Raw genomic sequence first — 24644 nt, 5'->3', positions numbered from 1 at the left:
TGAGGAAGCGGCCAATAGCCAGGCCGGCCCCTCCCGGCTTCCCGCCCCCTCTGCTGGAGGGAGGGCGGAGCAGCAGGAGCCGGGGAGGTCGCGCTGGTTGCTTTTTAGAGGAAAGCCGCAGACGGCTGGAGGCACTTGAGTTGCCAGTGGCTGGGCCCGGTGTTTTTCCTGCAGTTGTCACCCCCCCCCCTTCGTCAATACCATCTACCTCAAGACTTCCTGTCTGCCTGAAGGGCAAGGAAAGAGCTGGTTTAAGAGAGAGGGTTTAAAAAAAAAGATAAGAAGAGGACTCGCAGCTGTGTGGCTGTAAAAGGAACTCCGACGGTGGGGGAAGTTGACTGGCCGGGAACGACCCGCCGCGAACTCTTTTGAGTTGAGTCTTCTTCGTTTCTCGCGCGGGGCTCGTAGGAGGGAGGAGAGGCATCTTTTTGGAAGATGCACACGACCCAGAAAGACACCACGTATACCAAGATCTTCGTCGGGGGTCTGCCCTACCACACCACCGACTCCAGCCTGCGCAAGTACTTCGAGGTGTTCGGGGAGATCGAGGAAGCGGTGGTTATCACCGACAGGCAGACGGGCAAATCCCGGGGATACGGATTTGTAAGTCCAAAGGACAGGAATGTATGTGCGTGTGCGCCAGCGTCTAAACTAGAGAGAGTGGGTCTGTTCATGCTGTTCCCTAGCCCAGTGGCAATAGGGGAAGGGAGAGGTGATATTGTGGATCTCATGTCGTCCTGTCATTTTAATCTTTTTTTATTTTTAAAAAAGATCAACATCAAGGCTTTGGCCAGGTGAGCAGTAAACTTCCTGGAACTTGAGTAAAACTTGTGAGCAACGGTCTGGAAAAGCAGCCAACCACCTAGTATGATGATAAATGCAACTATGTGGTGTCTTCCTTCTCAGTGTAAACGCGTTTTTTTTACCAGTTCTTTTCTTTTCTTTAGAGTGTATGCAGTGGGGGCTGGGAAGCTGTGCTGTGCCCTTCATAGGAGATTTGCATCATACTTGCATATGAAAAGTTGCTAGTGAAATTTTGGCATGGGATGGGGCCAGCTGGTTACAGGCTGATATGACACATTAGTATTTTTATCTGCTGCACCACACACTACTGTGTCAGTGGGTGTTCAGTGCCTGCAAAACTCCAATGCCATGGTTTAGAAAATGGCAAATGCTTCAAACACAGCCTGATTTTGTTGTTGTTGTATGAGTAATGGGACAAAGAAGCAGAGACTAAAGTTGCTGCATTGTAATAGTAATGTTTTCATTTGGGTGAGATTTGAGAGAACTTGTGGAAATGGTGTTCAGTTTGACATTGCAATGTCTTCCTGTATGTGGACTCGCAACATTGGATTTTAAAATTGTGGCAAATATAATAGTTATCATATCTTGCATTGTTTGTTGTCAAGGTAACCATGGCTGACCGAGCTGCTGCTGAAAGGGCCTGCAAAGATCCTAACCCAATCATTGATGGCAGAAAGGCTAATGTGAACCTAGCGTACCTAGGAGCAAAACCAAGAATAATGCAGCCAGGTAAGAACAGTTCCTGTCTTCCCTAACTGGCTTCTTGTCAGTGGAGCAGAGAATGAAACCTTGTAACAATATCCATTGCAGTGAAGCTGTTTTGGTGAATGGTTGGAGGATTGGGGCCCAACTTCTGGAAAATAGCACAGTTCTTACAACCATACCTTCTCACTAAATGCTACCTCTTATGCCAGCTAATACATCTTAAAGATAGCTTGTGCCAAATGTTGTGCAAGTACAGCCTACAAAACTTGCTATGATGATGATGAAGAAGATATATGTACTAACACAGGTGTATATGACTAAGTTGGTAGAGTGACTGTCCTTTGAGCATAAGCCACAAACTGTGAGGAAGGACCTCCTATCAGTGGGGTGAGGAGGATACAAGACACTTGCAGGAAGGTTATATGGTGGAATTGTGGAAGTGACCCACTGCTTCCAGAAGGGGCTACTCTTTCCTAAGAGTGTACACACAATGTACATATACACATTTCTCTCTCTCTCTCTGAAAGCAACATATGGAAGAAAGGGCTGTGAGGGAGCTTTACTTTTTAAAGAATTTTAAACATCCCTTTTTCTTAATCTGCAACTCCTTGTGCACATCAGCTGTGTACAAAAAGGCTCATTTCCCTCATATTAAAAACGTACACTGTAACCCTATGTAAGTTTACTTGTAGTTGAGGTCCACTGCTATCAATGGATTTTGTTCACAAATAAATATGCATAGGATTATAGTCTTAATGTATGTAAGTAGTAGATACATTTGTTGTTATGTGCCTCCAAGTCGATTATGACTTATGGCGACCCTATGAATCAGCAACCTCTGATAGCATTTGATTTAAACCACCCTGTTCAGATTTTGTAAGTTCAGGTCTGTGGCTTCCTTTATGGAACCAATCCATCTCTTGTTTGGTCTTTCTCTTTGTCTACTCCCTTCTGTTTTTCCCAGCATTATTGTCTTTTTTAGTGACTCATGTATTCTCATTATGTGTCCAAAGTATGATAACCTCAGTTTCATCATTTTAGCTTTTAATGGTAGTTCTGGTGTAATTTGTTCTAACACCCAATTATTTGTCTTTTTTACCAGTTCTTTTCTTTTCTTGGATATATAGGACTGGGTATTTACTAGACATTTTTCTGTATATCTGTTCTGAGTGATACTTCAATTCAATTAATGTCCTCCTTTGGAAACTTTTAGTAAATTAAAACAACAGTGGCTCCATTGTTTATTGGAGATTCAGTCTGCTCCCTAATACGACTATTAATGCCTGGTTCTAGAGGTTTACCTGCAGAAAGTGCTCCTATAATATTGGACATATCAGTGCAAAGACACACACATTACATGCTGCAACAGGTTGACAGCACCAGCAGTTACCTTAGCCACTCTCTGATGGCTGCCAGGTTTTTTGTCCAGGATAAGTGACAGTGTGGAATGGCTTCCAATTTCATTTTGAGGCCAAAGTCCCACTTTGCATTTATAGAAACAAATTTTCTCAGGTTGATAAGAAAAGCAGAGTATGTTATGGGCTGCATGCTCTTGCTAAGCCCAGTATTTATTCATATTTATTTTATTTATTACATTTATACCCCACCTTTCTTCTTCATGAAACCCAAGGTGGCTTACATATGGTTCTCAGGCGGTCTCTCATCCAGGCACTGACGAGACCTGACCCTGCTTAAATTCAGCAGGGAGCTGGCCTTACGTGCCTTCAGACTAGGGTTGCCAGGTTCAGGGCCCGAGACTGATCCTGTATCTTTAGGAGAAGAGAAAGTCAGCCAAGTGCAGGTGTTCCTGCAACCTTGTAATGGGAAAAACCACAAGGTGGAATTCTCCCTTCCCCCTGCACAACTTTTAAAGATACAAAAGACCTCTTGGAGGCTGGGCCTGGCAACCAAGAGGTCTTTTGTATCTTTAAAAATTGGGCAGGGGGGAGGGGTAATTCCACTTTGTGGTTTTTCCCATTACAGGGTTGCAAGAACACCTGCACTTGGCTGACTTTCTCTTCTGCTAAAGATACAGGATCAGTCTCAGGCCTTGAACCTGGCAACCCTACTTCAGACCATAGCCTAGGACAGTATTAGTATAGTAATATCTCACTTAACAAAGTAGATATATTCCTGGACATTACTTCTTTAACAGAAACTTTGGTACCACAGGTAGGAATAACATGACAAGAATAGGAATAGGTTCCTACACCCGCCCATAGATGGCGGGGGCAGCTTCAACAGGGGCTTTAAAGGGTGCCTAGCTGGCATCCACCTATTCCCCCTCCTCCTCCTCTGAATCATATTGAATCCTTCTCTCCCCAGCCCTGGGAGAAAGCAAGAGATCTCTTTAATACAAAGCAAACACATAGGCCCAGGATTGAAAGTTTATCCATTGCAAAGTAAAGACAGCCTGGTCAGGTTCACCTTAAAGCAAAGGCACAGGCTTGAAAGTTTATCCATAGCAAAGCAAAGTTGGTCAGTTTCACCTTTTAAAAAGCCTTAAAAGGAGCTTAAGTTCCTGGAGGATTCCTTAACTGAAGTATTACTGTATTCATGGGCTAATATGCTATTTCAGTTCATTTGTTTTCTAAATAAAGGTTGGGATAGTGAGAGCTTAGTCTGAACCACAGTTTACCCTTGGAACCTATCCTCACTACCAGAGCTCAGCCTTTGAGTGTGTACATAATGCTTTTTACAGTTAGCCCACGCACATGTCCATACCTGGGATTAAGGTTTATGGGATCCTGGTCTAATGCTTCTGATTTTAGAAATAAATGCAGGAGATTTTTATATAGGGCTCTTCAGGAAGTGCGAACAATTGATGTAACTACCAGGGTTGCTAAAATCAAATGACTGTGCAGTACTGAGGTTCAGCAAACAGTCATGCTCCCTCTAAACCACCAACTCATTACTAACGACCTTTTCCACTGAAAGCTTTAAGTGTTGTTTATCCCATAGCTTCAGACATTTTAACTATTCTGTTACCACTAGTGGATCCTTTATTGTGGAATGGTATATAAACCATTTTGGACTCATCTATTAACAAGATGGCCAACATGAATATAATATTATGGCAACATCTTACTTACTTTAGATACTAAATTTTTTCTTGCATATTATCTTGCTTACACATTTGAGTCCATAATAGGGTTGCCAGGTCCGTGGCCTGAGACTGATCCTGTATCTTTAGAAGCAGAGAAAGTCAGCCAAGTGCAGGTGTTCTTGCAACTCTGCAATGGGAAAAACCACAAGGTGGAATTCTCCCTTTCCCCTGCACAACTTTGAAAGATATAGAAGACCTCTGGGAGGCTGGGCTTGGCAACCAAAAGGTCTTCTGTATCTTTAAAAGTTGTGCAGGGAGAAGGGAGAATTTCACCTTGTAGTTTTTCCCATTACAGAGTTGCAAGAACACCTGCACTTACCTGACTTTCTCTTCTAAAGATACAGGATCAGTCTCAGGCCAAGAACCTGGCAACCCTAGTCCATAACTAGGACACGTCCTATAATTCTTAAGGGAATGTATGGCATTGTACGTGTGAGCAAAACTTTCTATACAGTGGCTCAGTTCAGAAATGCCAAGTAATGCAATCATCTGGTAAACCAGAATTGGAAAACTTGATTTTGAAGTGGGTTTGCAAACCATAGTTTGTGCTGATTATGAATTGGCACGGTGTAGAAATTTACTGGTTATGGTTGCAGCTATTGCTTCATCTCCAGAGGCCATTGTGCTGTGGAATCAGAAGTTAACTTACAAGCAAAGAAGATGGAAAATACAAACAGCTAAACTACTCCCTCCATGGCGCAGAGTGGTAAGCGGCGGTAACGCAGCCGAAGCTCTGCTCACGGCCGGAGTTCGATTCCAAGGGAAGGAGGAAATCGAATCTCCGGTAAAAGGGGTCAAGGTCCACTCAGCCTTCCATCCATCCATGGTCAGTAAAATGAGTACCCGGCATATGCTGGGGGGTAAAGAAAGACAGGGGAAGGAACTGGCAAACCCACCCCATATATACGGTCTGCCTAGTAAACATCACAAGACGTTACCCTAAGAGTCAGAAACGACTCGCACTACAAGTGCAGGGACACGTTTACCTTTTAAACTTCTTGTCTAATTACCTGAGTAATCAAATTGGCCCATTTCAATATAACGCTAAGCCATCAGTTAGTGCGATGTAAATGAGCAGAAATGAGGCTCATCTTCTGCACTCCCTACTTCTCATCAGGCATGGCCCGGAGGAGGAAATGGAAAGCCTCTATTTCCTGTTTTAAGCTAACCAGAGTTTATTGTTATGTCCAGATTTGGGAGAGGGGTGGGGTGGGGATGTAGTTAGTTTAAACCATGGTTTGTATAAGCCAGTCAGGATCAAATCAGCATAGTGCAGTGAAAATGTTCCTAATCTCCTATCCATGGTTAGGAAATGAGGACTGTGGCACAGGACTGCAAGTGTCTTCCTTCCATCCTCTTCTGCCTGAACTCCCTGTCTTGGGTTAACAGTGATGTGGTGTTATCTCTGCATCAGCACTAATTAGCCAGCTGAATGCTGACTATATTATCTTATAATCAGGCTTTTGCAAATCTTGAACTCCGCTTATGGGTAGAAACCTGATTAGCTTTAATAATGAACTTAGTGCCAGTGTAGTTATCACCCTATACCATGGTAAAGTCAAACTATGAAAGGTAGAGGGAAATTCATACAGGAGAGAGGCAGGGTGCACATAAGCCTGTGGCATCCAGGGTTAGGAGATTGTAAATGTTATGTCTGCCCCAAGGTATAGGTTTGTGAAAAGTAATAGTTCATTTATTCCACATTATATTTATGAGAGGAAAGACTATTGTGCTGTATACAACTGATCTTATCAAAATATTCAAACCATGTGGCATTATATCACTTTTTTCTGATTTGTAGACCTAAAATCAATACTATTTATTTAAGTGATTTAAACTGCAATCACGCTGTTCACGCTTGCCTGAGAGTAAACCTTACTGAACATAGTGAGGCTTACTTCTGAGTAAACACACATAAGATTGTGCTGTAAGAATGATTCTTACATGATTAGATGAGAATGATTAGATTTTTTAAGTGAAGCAAAAATGTAGTGGACAGAATGCTCATTTGGAGAATGTGATGTGTTTTATTGCTAGGTTTTGCCTTTGGTGTTCAGCAGCTCCACCCAGCATTAATACAGAGGCCTTTTGGGTAAGTCTGCTTTAAACTAGTATTTGGGGTGGGAAAAATTTACTGTGTTCATCTAATGTGACTGTTGGCAATAAAATTATATTTTTCAAATTTCCAGATTTAAAATGCCATCAGTTCATTGATAATTCTCTAAATAAGTACTATTACTGAGTCAAGTGGTGTAAGATGCATGCCGTCCTTGCACTCAAGCAGTTCTATGCTCGTAAGACCATGTGGTAAAACAAGAAGGTGTGCCTTTAATAAACAACCCACTGTGCCCCATTCAATATTTTTTTTCAGCTTGACTCAATGTTATTTATCTCTTTCTAATCTGACAGGGATCGTTTACAGTTAAGATAACTGATGAGAAGGATATGATGATAAGAGGTGGAATAGTTCTGTTTGGAATTAAACTCTGTAACCAGTAGACTCAAACACACAAACAAGCTAAAATGGTGATTAACGATGCATGTATGTTTTTTCTATATAGTCAATAGATATCCGTGTGCTTTTTTTATTTATTACCTTAATGAAGTGGTGTTGATAGCTAAACTGTGTGCTTTTATTTAATTGAAAGAGCTGTAGTGAAAGTTTTTGGTGGTCTTTTCATTTTGGTTTTGTGGAGAATTGTTGACTTTGCCATGGGGAGCAAAGGGACTTTTTTTTCATGCTTTCAAGCTGTAGCCTGTGACTTTGTTTTATTTTCTTTTTAACCATATTTTGTAGTGAGTGCTAAATTTGTGTGACTTCTTTTTTTATTTCTTTTAAAAAAAAGAAAAATCAACATTGCTTGCATGTTACAGTTTTTATTTTGTTCCTTGGGAAGGGTATGGAGCTCTCTGTATAAACAATGTGCGTCCACTTGCACTTTCCCATTAGAGAAAAATCTTAGTCGTTGTCAGATTTATGGAAACAAATGCTATTCCTCAAGCTATTCTGCATATTTATTCTGCAGTTAAGCATAAAAGTAGGAGATGATGTTTGCTTGCTTGAGTTTCTTGTACACTATCTCCTCTAATTCTTGTTGAGTAAGACTTTGGAAAAATATTAGTAAAATATGCATGCTTTTTAAAAAAGTAATTATGAATACTGTATATATTCTAATGAGACATCAGCAACTACACTATTAAGAAGCTAACTAAAGGCTAAAGTAGACATTACATGTAGTTGAATTAACATTCTCCTACATTTTATTAAACAAAGAGCCTGCAAGTTTATGGAGCAGAGCAGCACGGGGAAGGGCTGCTTAACCCTTTCCCCCTCTGGCTGTGTTTCTGCTCAAATTCCTCCCCCCCCCCAGCTATTTCCCCATTCATGGGAGCAAAGATATACAAACCCATATCCTTTCTCTATTAAGGAAAAAGCAACTGTAACAAGAGGGTGAGAAAATATCTGTTTCTCTGCCTTAAATTTGCAGCCTGCTGCTTTTGGTCTAAACAAACAAACAACCTCTCAGGGGAAGCATGAATCTCTGTCTGAAAGCAATGTTTCAGCCTACCATTAAGTTTTCCTTTTTGTTTCCAAAACTATAACATGTCATTCTGTTGGAGAAATCAAATAAAACCTTGCCATTCATTTTTGAAATGGCTTTTTCTTTCATTTTCCCCAGTGTATTAATAGCTTTAAAAATCGTAGAAGTGTTTTGTAAAAAGTAAATTCTTAAATAATTTCCTCCTGTGTTCTTACTGAAAATAACCAAATATGTATAATATAATTTACATAAGAGGAATAGTTTTAGTAATAAATGCTATTAATATTTAGGGTGCTATAAGATTTTTTCTCTTTAAGGATAGAAGAGGAGGCACACAGGGCCAAACTAGAGGTGATACTGAGGGATGGCAGTTTAGGTGTCTAGTTTTAAAGACTTAAACAGTAGTTTTGGTGATGGTGGGGAATCATGACCATAATGTGTAGGGAGCAGTTTTAACCCTTTCTTCTCACAATGGAAGCTCTTCTTCCAGGACAAATAGTAGCTTCAGGGGTGAGATTTTAATCAGGACCATATAATTGAAGAAAGGGTACCTCCCCCTTCCTACGTGTTTTTATCGTGACCCTCCAAGCTACTATTTAAATCTTAAAAACTGGAAATGTTAATTGCAATTCTGCAATTAATGAAAGGTCTACTTGGGCTTTACCTAGTCATCGAGATGGGAGGGGCAGGAAACACCAGTTAGTTAAAGAGACTAAGAATGCAAATCCTATACATGCCTACTCAAAATTACATCCTACTGAGTTTAATGGGACTTACCCTCTGGTAAGTGTGTGTAGCAGGAGTGGGGAATTAGATCCAGGCAGCAGATAAGAACTTTAAATTTCTCTCTTGGGTTAACTTTGACAGGTAGGAGAGACTGTCCACCTGTCCAAGTTCAAAGGGTCTTGCTGCCAGCACTGATCAGTGGTTACAGCAAGTCCCTTTGAAGTCCATTTGCAGATGCAGTTTGAATCCCAGTGGGGAACTCCTTAGTGCAGATTATGCTAGTGGGGCTCACTGTAACCACAGAACAACTGTCAGCAAGACCCACTTGCAAAGGAACAATCAGGAACTTAAAGCAAGCTCCTGATTGTTCCTTTGTAGCCACATCCCTAGGTGTCCCACACCTGATGCCATGCTGGACATAGCTAGGCTTGTGGGCTGGAGGTTCCCCACCCCTGGGGTATAGGATTGCAGCCTAATTAAAGCTGAATCCACAAACAAGATTTGTGAAAGACAATTTGGATATTTTGTCAACTTTTCTAAGAGTAGTTTAACCAAATCTTCTTCTTCTTCTTTTACCAACTTCTACATTAGTGCAGTGGCAGAGCTCATAATGTTATGGTATCACCGTTAGAATTCTTGAGGGCCCTACAGTGTGTTATATCAGTTTCTTAAGTGGGTAGGACAACTCCATGTGCACAGTATTTTGTGCTTATAGAGCATCTTTCTCCATAGAAGTGAATGCCTTGAGGGTGCGTGTATTGAGGGAAAGACTGCATGTATATTAAACCTCCCAAGTTCAAAAGGAATTTCCAGATTGAAGTTAGACTGTCCATCACAGACCTTTACTACAGGTGCATTAAAGGTGACTGGTATACAATCTTAAATGCGCATAATTGGAACATGTATCTGGGTGGACTTGCATAAGAATGTATCCGAATACCTCAATTCATAGCCTGGCTGCTTGAAGGCTTTGTGGAAAGTTGTAATCCTAATCATGCTTACTTGAGATTGTGTCCCATTGAATTCTGTGAATATGCATTGCGCTGTAAGTAACAAAAAGTTTTAAGTTATTTGCAGGGCTATATTGTAACGGAGTGGTCTTTTTTGACAGGTTGTGTATATGGCTGAATTACACTGTAAAATGGATAGAATATGCACCACTGTTTTTAAATCGGGGGTTGTGCACATGGGCCCCAAAAGGTTGCCATTTGTGAACCAGAGAAACTGTTGTGGGCACCAGGTATACACCACAACCAGGCACAAATTGCGACCTATTCTATTGGCTGTAACAGAATGCTTCTTTCAAGGCTAACTTCTGTGGGGGAAAGGGACTCTGTGGGCACCAGGGAAGGGCTCTGTGGGCATATGTGTGCCTGCAGGCATATTGGCAACTCCTGATATCTATTATTATTATTACTTATATACTGCTTTTTGTCACTAATGACCACAAAGCAGTTTACATTTTAAAAAAATCATTGAAATGAATGGACTGCCTTCAAGTCGATTCCGACTTTAGGCGACCCTATGAATAGGGTTTTCATGGTAAGCGGTATTCAGAGGTGGTTTACCATTGCTTTCCTCTGAGGCTGAGAGGCAGTGACTGGCCCAAGGTCACCCAGGGAGCTTCATGGCTGTGTATGGGTTTGAACCCTAGTTTCCCAGGTCGTAGTCCAACACTCTAACCACTATGCCACATTACAAATCATTACAAATCACAAAACACAGCAACACCAGTACCAATAATAAATCACAAAACAGAAAAAAAACCAGACTCAGTACTCAGAAACATTCCAGCCATAGCCCTCAAAAGCTGGGGGGGGGAGATGGAGGAAAATTTCCATTGAACAGTGAACTTCTACCAAACTTGTGGCCATCCATGCCCCCCAAAAGGAGGGTGTATCAGAACTGGGGCAGCACTACCATGCTAGACCCACTTGGTTCTTTCATCCATCTCCATATCTTGCCTGGATTGGCACTCTGTAAATATTAATTCTTTTTTTTTTAAGGCTTGGTGTTTGTTTTACCACCTTTTTTGTGATGTGTAAATCTGGAGAATTATTTTTAACAAGACTAAATTCTTTGTCAAAAGTAATTTCCTTATAACTATTATATAGATTTTTGTATGAAAACAGTGCCAATAGAAGAGATAGTAGATGTAATGAAGAAAGGGGAAATCAGCTGGCCATCTTAGGTCATTTCTAAATGCTTTATTATTTTCATGATGCAAGAAGTATAGTAATTTTTTCCCTTTGGTATTTCGCCTTTGAGGGAAAAATCAACTCTAGATTATCTTTGGTTTTGAACAGCATTTTTTGCCTATCATTATGTTAACAGGTAATTTCTTAGCATTCTGTACAAAGATAATAGTGGTCATCACTACTAATTTGTGATTAAAATCTTTTTTCCAAATATCCTGTCATTTCTAGAGTGGTACAAATAGAAAAGTGAGTGTCTGCTGTACTTTGTTGTCAGTACCTGTAGCTGGGCTCAATAAATAAATGGATTGTTTATGTTACCTTTAGTGAGAGAACTTGCTTATGCTTCCATAACATTGCTTCACCAGAAAGCCAGAAGTCAGTGCCTTCTGAACTGGCCTTACATTGTTTCTTCTCCCCATATGTTTAGTTCAAAGACATTTGGTTAATCCACCCCTTGGAAATCTTAGTATAACTAGAGTGTTAGTTGAGCTCATGTAATTTTTGGTACTAGAAAACCACTTTTTCATGCAATCCATTTTTATCGCTGACCTAATTAGCTGCTGACATTTACATTGCATGCCCCACCCCATGTAACCTCTTCTAGGGTATTTTTTAAATGTATAGTTTTTAACATAACTCAGACCCCTAGGAAATGGAACCCAAGTAGTTTTGTGGGACCCCAACCTAAATTGCAATGTGTCTCAAGGTTGTAAAATGTCCCAGAGCAAGACCGTGTGTATTGTGTCAGAAAAAGAGTGCCTAAGTCAGCTTCCCTGGACCAGATTTTGTTTTAAAAAGCCATGGAACATTTTTTTAATCCCAATATACTAACATAGGCTCGGACAGAATAAGCACCTTAGTGACAAAAATCAATAGATTTATTTGGGGGGAGGGGTTGTTCCATGATCTTTTTGGTTTTCAAAAAGAAAGCTCTGTCTGGGTATTTGAACTTGTCACTTTTTGCCAGGTTTTTTTAAAATCCTAACACATTACATTGGCTAGGACAAAAAAAGCACCCCAAGTGGAAAATGCAGTTGGTTTTATTGGGATTTTTTTTAGTCCAGGCAAAAATACAACAGTAAATTGGGGATGCCTAATTTAAAGAAAATGGTCAATTAAAAGTGTAACCTGTGGCCCTCCAAATGTTGACTAAAACTCCTTTTAGGCCATGCTAGCTGGGGCTCATGGGAGCTGGGAATCCAACATGGGGCTACAGGGCCCTCCTATAAATGTTAAGTGGCTGAAATTTGGGGACATTGTTACCAGTGCAGCTGTAATCCTACAAAGGATGTTTTAAGTCCCCTGTGTAAGTTCTACAATTAAAAGTGCATCAGGGGTGCAATTTTACCCCAAAAGGTCTGGAGAAGGGATAAGAGAAAAGGAAAGTTTTACAACTCAGTGTATCCACTGCAAATCTCATTGTGTGCACTTTGTGTAACTCCCTGTCACTTCAGCTTCAGTTTATTTGGTTTGTAGACCATAAACATCAAATACAGACAGTATAGGGTTATCAAGAGAACCATAGCAGAGAAAATCACTATACATGCACACAAATTGTAGAAGACTATAGCAAGGTGGTCTTATATATAATAATCAGAGTATAATAATTTGAAACAGTTACAAATACACACAATTTTGATTCTGAATTGATCTTCCCTAAGTTACTTAGTTTTTGTGGCTACAGTGAGGAATTTGGCTATACAGTACTTTATGTAATCTTAGGGTTGGAGTCTGCCATTAAATTTAAACATAGAATTCATCTGAGTTCCCTAAGTGCAGAGAAAATATTGGGAAGATGTTTTATCACTATAAAAATTACGGTGTGAATAGAAGAACGTGGGCTAACACTTTGACTGAGCCATTTTTGCAAGGACAAACTTTTCAAGTGCCAAAGCAGCCTCGTAAATCATTCTTCTTTAACTGCTGATGGCAAAGCATTGAGCCTGGTCATTGAAAATGCTCTCCTGTATCTTGGAATATTTAATATTGCTAAATACCTAGCAGGTTGATAATCATTACTGGGATGTAGAATAAAAGGTACAGTGACAGTGGTGAGCAAACCCCACCTGTCCTAGCCAATGAATTTTTAAGTTAAGATCTAGAAGTTTGAATGCTGCTGCTTGCTTTTTCTAACTTTCTGAATCCTTGCTCATTCCACCTCCCTTGTAAATTGAGGATAAAATGCACAGGGGTGACCAATTTATTTTTTAAATATTTTTTATTCTTATTTCCTGGAATGTCTGTGAAAGGGTACCATAACACCAGATAATATTTTGGTGTGTGTGCACAAATACTGAGATGGGTATTTTAAGTCTTTCCAACCCTCTCTCCCCAAACACAGTGTGATTGGAGATGATGGTTCAATACAGAACTTAGAGTGCTATGAAATTGGTGATACTACATTATTTACCGCTACTGGGAACATGTTATTTGTTTACCCAATTTTTAACCTGACATAAAGTGCAATCCTGGGAGGTCTACTCAGAAGTATGTCCCACTGAGTCCACTGTGACATACTCCCAGGTAAATGTGTGTAGGATTGCAGCCTATAAAGAGATACTTGGTTATTGTATATAATAGTGTCTTTGTTATCGGTAGAATTTTTGTATTCAAGGCTTAGTATCAGTGATGAAATGTTTTGTGCTTTTACAAATGACTATCTGTGACTTTCCAGGAAACTCTTGTTAATTTCTTTACTTTTATTTATTTATATTTGACTAAGGCCTTATTTTGCTTCCACTGGAAATACACCCATTGTGATCAGTGAGAACAAAATTGGGCCTAATACAACTTAACTAAAAAAGGTTAGCAAATGAGTTTCCATGAAGCCGCCTCTACCAGTTTTAAGCAATTATTATAGTGACCAGCAGGGGCAGGAATGATCAATGATGATCAAATGTAGTATTGTGATTAAAATGGAAATGGACTGCCTTCAAGTCGATCCCAACTTATGGTGACCCTATGAATAGGGTTTTCATGGTAAGCGGTATTTAGAGGGGGTTTACCATTGCCAGTGTGGTGTAGTGGTTAAGGTGTTGGACTACGACCTGGGAGACCAGGGTTCAAATCCCCACACAGACATGAAGCTCACTGGGTGACCTTGGGCCAGTCACTGCCTCTTAGCCTCAGAGGGAGGCAATGGTAAACTCCCTCTGAATACAGCTTACCATGAAAATCCTATTCATAGGGTCGCCCATAAGTCAGAATCGACTTGAAGGCAGCCCATTTACCATTGCCTCCCTCTGAGGCTAGTCCTCCCCAGCTGGATAGGGCCTGCTCAGCTTGCCACAGCTGCACAAGCCAGCCCCTTCCTTGTCTACAACTGCCAGCTGGGAGGCAAGTGGGCTGCTTGGGACTATGCAGCTTGCCCATGGCTGCACAGGTGGCAGGGCACGTAACCCCTGAGCCACTTGCTGTGGGGGTGATCTTTAGCTGGCCCTTTACACCCAGGAGACATGAGCGGGGATCTGAAGTCACAGACTCTGGACTCCCAGCCAGGCTTTCCTCCCTACTATGCTAAAAGATCTGATTAATGTTGGGCAGCTGTGAGTTGTTGAATAAAACTGTAGATGTAAAAATGAAAAATACAATTCAAATTACACCATATCCTTGCAGTGAAGAAAATGAAAGTGAAAGTTAAATAATTGTTTGTTTAATATATATGTATATATTGTAAACTAAACTAAGACTATAATATATTTAATATATATTATAAGCTAAACTATTAGATACAGTACTAACTTTTTCTGTTTCAAACATATTTATGCTGGTGTAGATTATTTTTCTGTTTTCATTGTCTTGTATGCTATACAGACTTGTATCATATATATACAATATATTGGGGACAACTTAATAATTTTGTGATAATACCCACCACAAAAATTGCTTAGATTAATATAAACTAACCAATGTGTTCAGCAGGAGTTACTTCTGAGTAAATATGGATAGGATCAAGCTTCTCATTTGGAACACAAAGCACACTTGCTTAAAAGTAAACTGTTGAAATAAGTTCCAAGGTCTGTGGTGAATCATATGCATGTTTCCTCAAAAGCCAGTCTTACTGTATTCAGTGATGCTTATTCCCACATAAACATGTTTGATATTGCAACCTTAGGGTATAATTTGGGATTTTAATGCTCATTTATAATATACCAAAGTAAAATAAAGAGATAAAGTAAAGAAATAAAAGAAAGAGATAAAGTAAAGAAATTTAAAACAGTATACAATTCCACTGTTAACTACCAATAAACATAAGTTCAGAGGAAAAACCCTCAAGCTATTGAATAAAGATGCCTCCACACAGTAATGGGAAAATGCTCTTTAACCTTTTGACCTTGCTGAGCATAAAAGGAGTTAGCATTTCAGTATCACGGTGATCTCTGCATGCTGGCCTTTCCAACAGATGGAAGTTTACTTTGGCCTTATAAAGTCATTTTACTCAGCTGGAAGCCCTTGTCGCATGACAGATGATCAAAAATAGACCCACTGCAGCTTGTCCTGTCAATCACTATGGTGCGAAATGGCATAATAGTGGGGCGCCTGCAAAGAGTTCATGCATATCGTAGACTTAGAGGTTCTAAAGGGATAATGTTTCATAATTCCCCACCTGTTAGTTGCTTGGCTTAAAAGAAACAAATCACAAGAGCTTAAGTGGGAGTACATTCATTAATGTGTCTCAGTTATTTCACAAGTGTCCTAAAATCCATGATGACTGTGCTTTCCTTGACACAGAGAGAGAGATGGAGGGTGTTTTTTGTTTCATTTCTCTTTCCAATGACCTACATGTGATTGTTAAAGACTCGCTCTCTGTTAGATTGGGCGGAAGGAAACTTCAGGAATGATAAAATAATCTTTTTTGTGTAGTTGTATTTTTTTGTTACAATGATTTTCATTATTACTGAGATGGGCTTTAATAGCACAGAAATATCTCTAGAGTGGACTCAACATTAAAAGTGATGAATCATTATCACCATTTTTAAAAATCTGTACAGGCCATTAATTACTATATATAATATTCACTTTTGTTACTCTGTTCTCACTTCTTTTTCTATATATCACTAACAATTTGCAGTTAGTGGGAGATAGATGATGTAAATATTTTTCTTAGTATTTCAGTGCTTGAGGTGCAGGCATTGAAGGGGGAGTGTTAGTTGATAAACAAAGAAATCTTGGCTTTTAAAATCCTGAAAAATTACTTTTCAAAGTTGACGGCATTCTTCAACTGAAAACATTGTCTTGCTTGGCAACTTAAAATGAAAGTAATTTTTATTTAAACATATTTTAATTAATCTTAACTATATTTATATAGGGTGACCAGGTGGAGCTGACGTGCAACAGCTGGAAAGGAAAACTTTTGACATTGCATGAGAAGTTGAAAGCTTTTATTCTGCATCTGGAGCTCTCTGTGTGTGTGCGTGTGCGTGTCTGTTGTATCTCATTAGAGCTGCACTTCATGTGGATTGGAGGGTTTGTTTCCCCCATATAGTTTCAGTTGCAGGTCAAAGCTTTGAAAATGGTACTATAAATGTAGAAATAATAATTTGGGGTTTTATATGATATAAAGAATCCATGTGCATATTTTTATGACAGGTGGAGGAGATCTGAGAGCTGGTGCAGCCTAGTGGCTAAAGACTATGAGCTGAGAAATCCACATTTCAAATCTCACCTTAGCCATAATCTCACTTTGGAGTCTTAGGCAAAAAGTTACTTCTCAGTTTCAGCCCTACATGTGCAATAAGCTGATCTGCCTTGCAGAATTGTCTATAAGCATTGCTGAGATAATATATGTGAAGCATACTGCTTACTCAAGACACTGTATAAATGCTGTGTTGTTTATGTGACAGCATTGCTACAGATATCAAAATTAGCCTGCTTGTCCTATTGAACACACACAAAACAAAATAACATTTCATAATGTGAAAGATATTAAAGAATGTGTTTAAAAACAGTGAGGATGTTCCTCACAATATATTTTTCTGCTTTTGTTAAACACTAGATCTTCCTGAATATAATCCTGCCCCTACCCATTCCAAAGCTATGTCTTGTATAGAAATAAACAAGCTGGCACAAAGCTGGACATCAGTGGCCTGATATGTCACAACAGGTTTGACTTTCATGGCCTTAACCTTTTCAGAAGTGTGATGCACATCTGCCTAAGGACCACTGTTGTGTATTTTAATGGCATCTATGTAGCTTCCCCTCAATGGCCTTTTGTGACGGAGTGAATTGCACTATACTTCGTTTGAAAAGTGTGATTCTTGCTGTGTTTACCACACTTGTGAACTTCTATTTAAACTCCTTTGTCGCCTGTGTTTTTTATTTTTTAATAAGGGTGACTGAGGTTGCAGAGAAATTAATGTGTGCTGAGTCTGCATAGCAATTCAAGTAGGGTTGCCACGATACAAAATGTTTTATTACCCTAGATCAATATATTTATGTAAATGACAGCATTGCCCAAACAAATATAGGAGTCCTGGGAAACAAAACTTGTAGCATAGTTACAAAAACTATAATTGCAGTTTTTGGAGTTAAGAATTTTATAAATGTTCGCTAGTGTTAAGGGAAAACTAGTCACTTTTATGTGAATTTTAAATTCTGTGTTCTGCAGTCACAATGTTAGAAATCACATTTATTCCTTCTTTTAATGGATGTCCTACACATCTCAAGGTCCCTCTAAGTATTAAAAAATATTGGTAATATATTTTTATAGTGTTTACAATCAGCGGCTGTTAAATCAGCACTTACACTGTGACACTGATTTTTATTATTTTAGTAATATCTTTCCCTTTTGGCTATTAAAAGTACCAGTTTGTCTGTTGAAATTAGTTATTGTGGCAACCCTATGCATATAACAACAACTAAATTTGAGTTTGTTTTTAAGTTCTGAAACGAAGTGAGATTTACTTGTGAGATCTAACTTTGTCTTCTATTTTTCAACAGGATCCCTGCTCACTATGTATATCCACAGGCTTTTGTGCAGCCAGGAGTAGTTATTCCACATGTCCAGCCTACAGCAGCTGCTGCCTCCACCACACCTTATCTTGACTACACTGGAGCTGCGTATGCTCAGTATTCAGCTGCTGCTGCTGCCGCCGCCGCAGCAGCCTATGACCAGTATCCCTATGCAGCATCTCCAGCTGCTGCAGGATATGTCACTGCTGGGGGTTATGGCTATGCAGTCCAGCAACCAATCACTGCAGCAGCACCTGGGACAGCTGCAGCAGCTGCTGCTGCTTTTGGTCAATACCAGCCACAACAGCTGCAAACAGATCGTATGCAATAGCAGTTGGACTTGTGAAGAAGTTCTATTTCTTATTCTTCCTATATTTTTTACCTTCTAGCCTTCCAATAGAAATAGAAGTAAAAGAGGCAATTAACCTTAACTAATCCAGCTTTAAGGACAGCTACAGTGCAATGGTGTATTATAAAAACAAATGCATCCATAAATAAATGTACAGTATGCATCCATATCATGGGTGGTATTGTGGGGTGGGTATTGTAAGAGTTTCTAATATCAGTCCAAGCATCATTCTATCATGACAGGATGGCAGAAGTAACAAAAGAAGCTTATATTAAAAAAAAAGATGCATTTTACATTATCAGGGAAAAAAGTCCAGGTGAGCAATATGTAGCCTGTATCAAGTTGAAGATGACTATTATTTAAATGTTGAAAGCACTGACTGTCATTGCTACTTTTTATTATGGCCTACAGAACTTTGTTTGAATGAATAAGAAAATGTTTTTCTGACTATCTCCTAATGGGCATCGAACAAACTAAGGAACGTGGCCTTGGGGGAGGGAGAAAAAAAGGTGGACAGGCACCAAAGTTATTTTCTCATCTGTCCCCTGTATGAATGGGACTATGGAGCAAGTGATGTGGAATTAATGGGCACAACAGCTGTACAATCAATAACATAGACCGATCTGGAAAGAACACATCACGTATGCTCGTTTGATGAGCTTGTCACATTCTAATCCCTCTCCCCATCCTGTTTCACTTTTAGGAAACTTTGACTGCTGGTGTCAGCTATTCTGATTCTGAAATAGGATCAGCTCTTTACTACAACAGCCTTGTCTTTTTATTTATTGTATCTATTCATGGCTTGCGAATAAAGGCAGGAAGAAATTTGCTGAATTTAAACCTTTAAGAACTGTGCTAAGGGAATTTTTTGAAATGATTTATATACAATTTAATACCTATTTAAAATATTTATTTGAAAAACAGGTCTTTCATGAGACAGCTTGTTGAGATTGCAGTTCTTCAAGGGTTAATGTTAAGTGGGTTATATTGTGCCTTAATTGTAATGCTATTTAAAGATATATTTATTTTGAAAGTTGTACTATGCTGCGCTCTAAAGAAAACAACTTTAGATGTGAAACTGTAAAATTATGTATTCATCTCATGGTATAAGTTATTTAGTAGGTTTAGCTGTAGTATATAAAATATTAACCTAATCAACTAAAGATGCTGACATGGATTTATTTAAATTCAGTAAGTACACCTTTTATAAGGGTACTTTTAATACTTTTGAAAAGGTTTTGAACTTAAAAATGCTAGTTTCATGCTTTTCCCTCAATCACCTTAACCACAAACCTATTTTCTTGGGGGAAATTATTGTTTATTTTGGTGGAAATTTTTCCCAAGGAATTGGGACTTGGTAAAGGATTGGGTTGTAAAGCTGTAATAGTCTACACACTTGCTCAGGAGCAAGGCCTCATTAATGCATTATTGTTGTGGTAATAGGAACTGCTTCTGCAGTCTGGTCATACACCTCACCAATAATGTCTGCAAATGGGAACCATGTACATCAGAGGAGTGGTGTGGGAGATAACGATGTGAATGTTCCAATCATGTGGTTCCTATTTACAGACAGTACTAGTGCCACATGGGACTGGACCACATGGAAACAACTCCTGTGTCACAAAAGAGACTTAATCCCTACTAGATATATGGAAGATTGAGTCTGAAGCCCCATTCATAAATGCACTATGTGGAAATAAGCTCCCATAAAATTACCCACATAGTGTCCTGAGGGTGAGTTGTCAGTATTTTCTCCTACAAAAATTGGTAATTTTTCACGTTCATCTCTGTGTAGAACAACTTTTATTCCTTTGCTAGGAAACGCTGCTTTACATTGTTCTGTGAAACTGCAATAACTTGCATTTTTATTCTTGACCTAAAAAGGAATTTAATATTTTACACTGTATTGGAATCTTTTTATACTTGAACAATTTCATACAAGGGAAGACAGGATAGCATTTTTATGGACTTTATCCAATATCACTGGATTTATTTTAAGTATTTTGAATACTAGCCAGTGTTATATAAGGTAGATAACATGACTCTCATGTCAGTGTTATTTATTATGTATATTGCTTTATAATGTTTCAGATCGTCTAATCTATACATCTGTATTAAAAAAAAACAATAAAAATATTGTTGAATCCAACCTATTTACAGTTGTGCCAAAAAAGTTTATTGCCCTGTCAAGATACCTTAATGTGTTTTCTAAAGTTCCTCTGCTACAAGGAGACCAAGTTGAGTGATTTTGAATATGCAAGTCAAGACAACTGAAACACTGTTTGACTTGCTGTGTGTTATACAGTGCTATCAATCTGTGTTTTAAGGCTCAAGCGAGTACAGCTTTATACTGTGCATAATTAACTTGTGGAATTTACTGCCACAATACAGATGTGATGATAGCACCAGCATAGAGGACTCAAAATATTAAGACATATTCAGGTCTATCAGCAGACACCCATGATAATTAACAGAGCAATCCTAATATGGGTGGGGATGGCAGGAAGTGAAGTGGTAGATTGTGCACCACTTCCAAAACTCTAATAGTTCACACCAGACAGAATAGGAGGTGGGGGCAGTTTTTGAATCCTTTTTCACCCCCCTCCCTCAATTTGGTTTCTTTGTGAGGAACTTGCACCAGCTTCAGACTGGCGTAGTTGATGGGCCTCAACCTCTGAGGGAAATGAAGGGCTTGGGATCCCAGGCCATTTCCACTCAGTCCTGAGAATGCCCCCATTTTGGGATCTACTGCTGATGAAAAAAACCACTAGCAGAAGATCTACAGCTGTGGAGTTTTTCTGGCCATAACTGGCCTCCTTTGCAGATATGTTCTTCCCAGTGAATCTTTGGGTTAGGCTTGTCATTCAGAAAGCACTCTAGCTGTCCTGCAGCCTGTTTCATTACCCTTAGTTTACTGGTGCACCAAAGTGCAAAACAGGCTCCACAGTGCTGGAGTGCAAGTGGTGAAAGACATGCTGTGAGGCTAATCGGACATGGATAAAACATCATAACCTCACCTATTATGTGGTGGTCAGCGCGGCAAAGAAGGCCTACTTTACCTCCATTGCATCCTCAAGTAGCTGTCCAGTGGAGCTTTTTCATATTGTCAGGGTTTTGTTAACATCAGCTCCAGGAAATGGAGTTTTAGACCAATGTGAATTGTTTGCAAGGCACTATAAGGGTAAAGTTGCTCTCCTCCAAAGCAATCTTGATGCCCCATCTACATCTACTGTTTTCCCCAGTGAGGTGTCCAGTGCAACATCTGCTCCAACTTCTTGGGATCAGTTTCCGTTGATGCGGACTGATGATGTGGACAAGATGCTTGCGACGATGTGGCTAGCAGGATGTCTTCTCACCCCTTGCCCTTCTTGGCTTATTAAAGCTTGCTGAGGGGGTATGATGAAGTGGATCCAGAGTGTGCTCTTGCGAGAGAGAGTGGTCCCAGCCACCCTGAAAGAAGCGACAATACAACCACTCCTGAAAAAGCCCACCCTGGACCCATTGGTTTGTGACAACTACCGCCAAGTCACAAATATTCCCTTTCTAGGGAAGGTGATTAAGAGAGCTGTGGCTCAGCAATTGCAAGTACTCTTGGATGAAACAGATTATCTTGATCCATTCCAATCTGGGTTCAGGACTGGTTGTGGGATTGAATCAACCTTGGCTGCCCTGATTTATGACCTTTATCAGGAGGACAGGGGGAGTGTGATCCTGTTACTCTTACTTGATCTCTCAGCAGCTTTTGATACCATTGACCATGGTATCCTTCTGGGCTGACTTGGTAGGATGGGTATTGGAGGCACTGTTTCACAGTGGTTCCAATCCTATCTCCAGGTTTGTTTTCAGATACTGAGTGATTGTCTTTCAGTTCCCTGGCAGCTGTGCTGTGCAGTGCTGCAGGGTACCATCTGGTCCCCCATGCTGTTTAACAACTAGATGAAGCCCTTGCGAGTGGTCATCAGGATATTTGGGGGAGATGACAGCAGTATGCTGATGATATCCAGCTCCATATCTCTAATGTCTGAATCAGGAGAGGCCATGCAAGCCCTGGACTCAGTGGTGGGCTGGAGGAAGGCAAATAAACAGAGTCTGAATCCCAGCAAGAAGGAGGCACTGTGGATTGGTAGTTCCTGAGTTTGGATATTGGTCAATTGCCTGCTTTGGATAAGGTCATATTCCCTCTGAAATAGCAGGTTCATAGTCTGGGGCACTCCTGGACCCATCTTTGTCACTAGAGGCCCAGGTGACCTCAGGGGCTAGGTGCACCTTTTACTAGCTTTGACTGGTAAGACAACTGCAGCTGTTTCCAGACTTGGATAGCCTGACCACTGTTGTTCATGCACTGGTAACCTCCAGGCTGGATTACTGTAATGTGCTCTATGTGGAGATGCCCTTGAGGTTGGTCTGGAAGCTGCAGCTGGTGCAAACTGCAGCAATATGACTGCTCACTTGGGTAGGGTATCACCAAAATGTTACCCCGCTGCTGAAAGAATTGCAAGGGCTGCCCATTAGCTCCTGGGCCGAGTTCAAGGTTCTAGTTTTGGTTTACAAAGCCCTATGCAGCTTGGGACCAGGATACCTGAAAGATCGTCTTACCCTTTATATACCCAGTTGATCACTGTGGTCTGCAGATGCGGGCCTCCTGCAGATACCATCTTATCAGGTCTGTTCCACACAATATAGGAAGTGGACCTTTAGTGTTGTGGCACTGACAGTTTGGAATTCCCTCCCCTTAAATATTAGTTGCTATCTCTGTTATTTTTTCGGCACCTATTGAAGACCTTCCTCTTTCAACAAGCCTTTTAAGTAGAGTGCTTGTCCCAGTCTGTGTTTGTGCTGGAATTGCTTTTTACTAAAGCTCTTTTAGTGTTTTTGTTTGCTGCCCTGGGTTCCTTCTGGGAAGAATATAAATAAATAAATAAATAAATAAATAAATAAATAAATACACGTATTTCCATATCCTGTTGTACATAAGGAAATTATACGTGACCAGCACATTACCTGGTTGTTTCTTGACTTGCTCATCCTCAGTGGGTCTGGTGAAATATAATGTCAACTGAGGCTTAAACACATTGTTTTTCCTTATTACTAGACCAAACCAGGTTCATTAGTTTATTATTTAGCTATCTCTCTCCACCCAGCCCCAAAAGTTTTTCAGGGCTGCTTGTATACTGCTTTCAAAAGCAGCCAACCAGATGCTTCTGGAAACTCACAAGCTAGCATGAAGGTATTCACCATCCCTTGTTTGATTACCAAATGCTAGGGCCTCCGAAGGGTTTAAAACTCAACTTCCTGGAGTTGATGTCAACAGACCCCTGACAATATGGAAATGCTCCACTGGACAGCTTCTTGAGGATGCAATGGTGGCAGAGAAGTGGGCTGCCTTTGCTGCCCTCACCGCCACACAGTAGTCACAGTAATAATGTTTTACTCATCCCTGATCAGCCTCACAGCATGTCTTTCACCACTTGCACTCTAGCTGTCCTGCAGCCTGTTTCATTACCCTTAGTTTACTGGTGCACCAAAGTGCAAAACAGGCTCCACAGTGCTGGAGAGGGTGCTCAGGGGCAACTATGGGCTCATTCACACAGGAGCTGAACTCTGTTTTAAATACAAAGCTTTTCCCATTTTGATAGAATTTAAAGCTTCACACTCCTACCTTCCAATCCACTGTTTTCAGTCCCCACTGAAGGGAAAGGGTTGATCACAAAGCTTCCTAATGACCACGCCCTCTTAAGGTCAAATTACCACTTCCTCTGCTTACCTTGGCAACTGAGCATGCTCAGTTTGTTCCAGAGTAAGTTTAATTAAATAAAGAAAAAATCCTCAAGTGCAATTATTTGTATTTTCAAAATCCAGCAGAAATACAAATATTTGTTTGAACAGTGTTATGCTTTTTTGCACAAGTTAGGGGGAAAGAAAGAAAAAAGCACCGTTTGCAGCAGGCTTGCAGAATGGGAGCCAGCAGGAAATGACATGAACAAAGGGAGAAGGAGGGAGTGGGTGTGGACTCACAAAAGCATTGGAGCTAAGCGTCTGCAAAGCCCTAGAGATACAAAGTACAAACGGTTTTTCCTTCCCTTTTTGGATTAGAATTGGATTGATTTGATGCGGATTTCAAGGGAAAAGCAGTGCTTACCTTAGCCTTGCCTTATGTCATGTAAACGCTGCAAATTAAAAGGGGCTGCAAGTACCACCAGATTCACACTAAGCCTCCATGTGAACCAGCCCTATGTTAAGACCCCAACATGTCTCATTGTTTC

At 40.1% G+C, this 24644-nt stretch overlaps 1 protein-coding gene across 2 annotated transcripts; it reads left to right on the top strand.

Annotated features, from left to right (window-relative positions):
* Positions 1-20530, top strand: RBM24 (RNA binding motif protein 24). 2 transcript variants are annotated; one of them, XM_061592428.1, is made up of 4 exons: positions 1-603; positions 1410-1533; positions 6653-6707; positions 18021-20530. In XM_061592428.1, the coding sequence occupies exons 1-4, from the start codon at positions 436-438 to the stop codon at positions 18361-18363; spliced, it is 690 nt and encodes a 229-aa protein (XP_061448412.1). In that variant the 5' UTR covers positions 1-435; the 3' UTR covers positions 18364-20530. The 2 variants fall into 2 exon arrangements, with proteins under 2 accessions (XP_061448412.1, XP_061448418.1); XM_061592434.1 differs by lacking the exon at positions 1-603 and adding an exon at positions 1125-1272.
* Positions 20531-24644: the final 4114 nt, after the last annotated feature.

This window comes from Rhineura floridana, chromosome 1 (genome assembly GCF_030035675.1).
Source record: "Rhineura floridana isolate rRhiFlo1 chromosome 1, rRhiFlo1.hap2, whole genome shotgun sequence".
Classification (NCBI taxonomy): Eukaryota; Metazoa; Chordata; class Lepidosauria; order Squamata; family Rhineuridae; genus Rhineura; species Rhineura floridana.
Note: the sequence above shows the minus strand (reverse complement) of the source record. Positions and strands in the feature narration are given on the sequence as shown.

Coding starts and splice junctions, on each gene's coding strand:
- RBM24 (XM_061592428.1), top strand. CDS start 436: ATGCACACGACCCAGAAAGACACCACGTATACCAAGATCTTCGTCGGG. Junction 604..1,409: donor AATCCCGGGGATACGGATTT/GTAAGTCCAAAG, acceptor TTTGTTGTCAAG/GTAACCATGGCTGACCGAGC. Junction 1,534..6,652: donor ACCAAGAATAATGCAGCCAG/GTAAGAACAGTT, acceptor TTTTATTGCTAG/GTTTTGCCTTTGGTGTTCAG.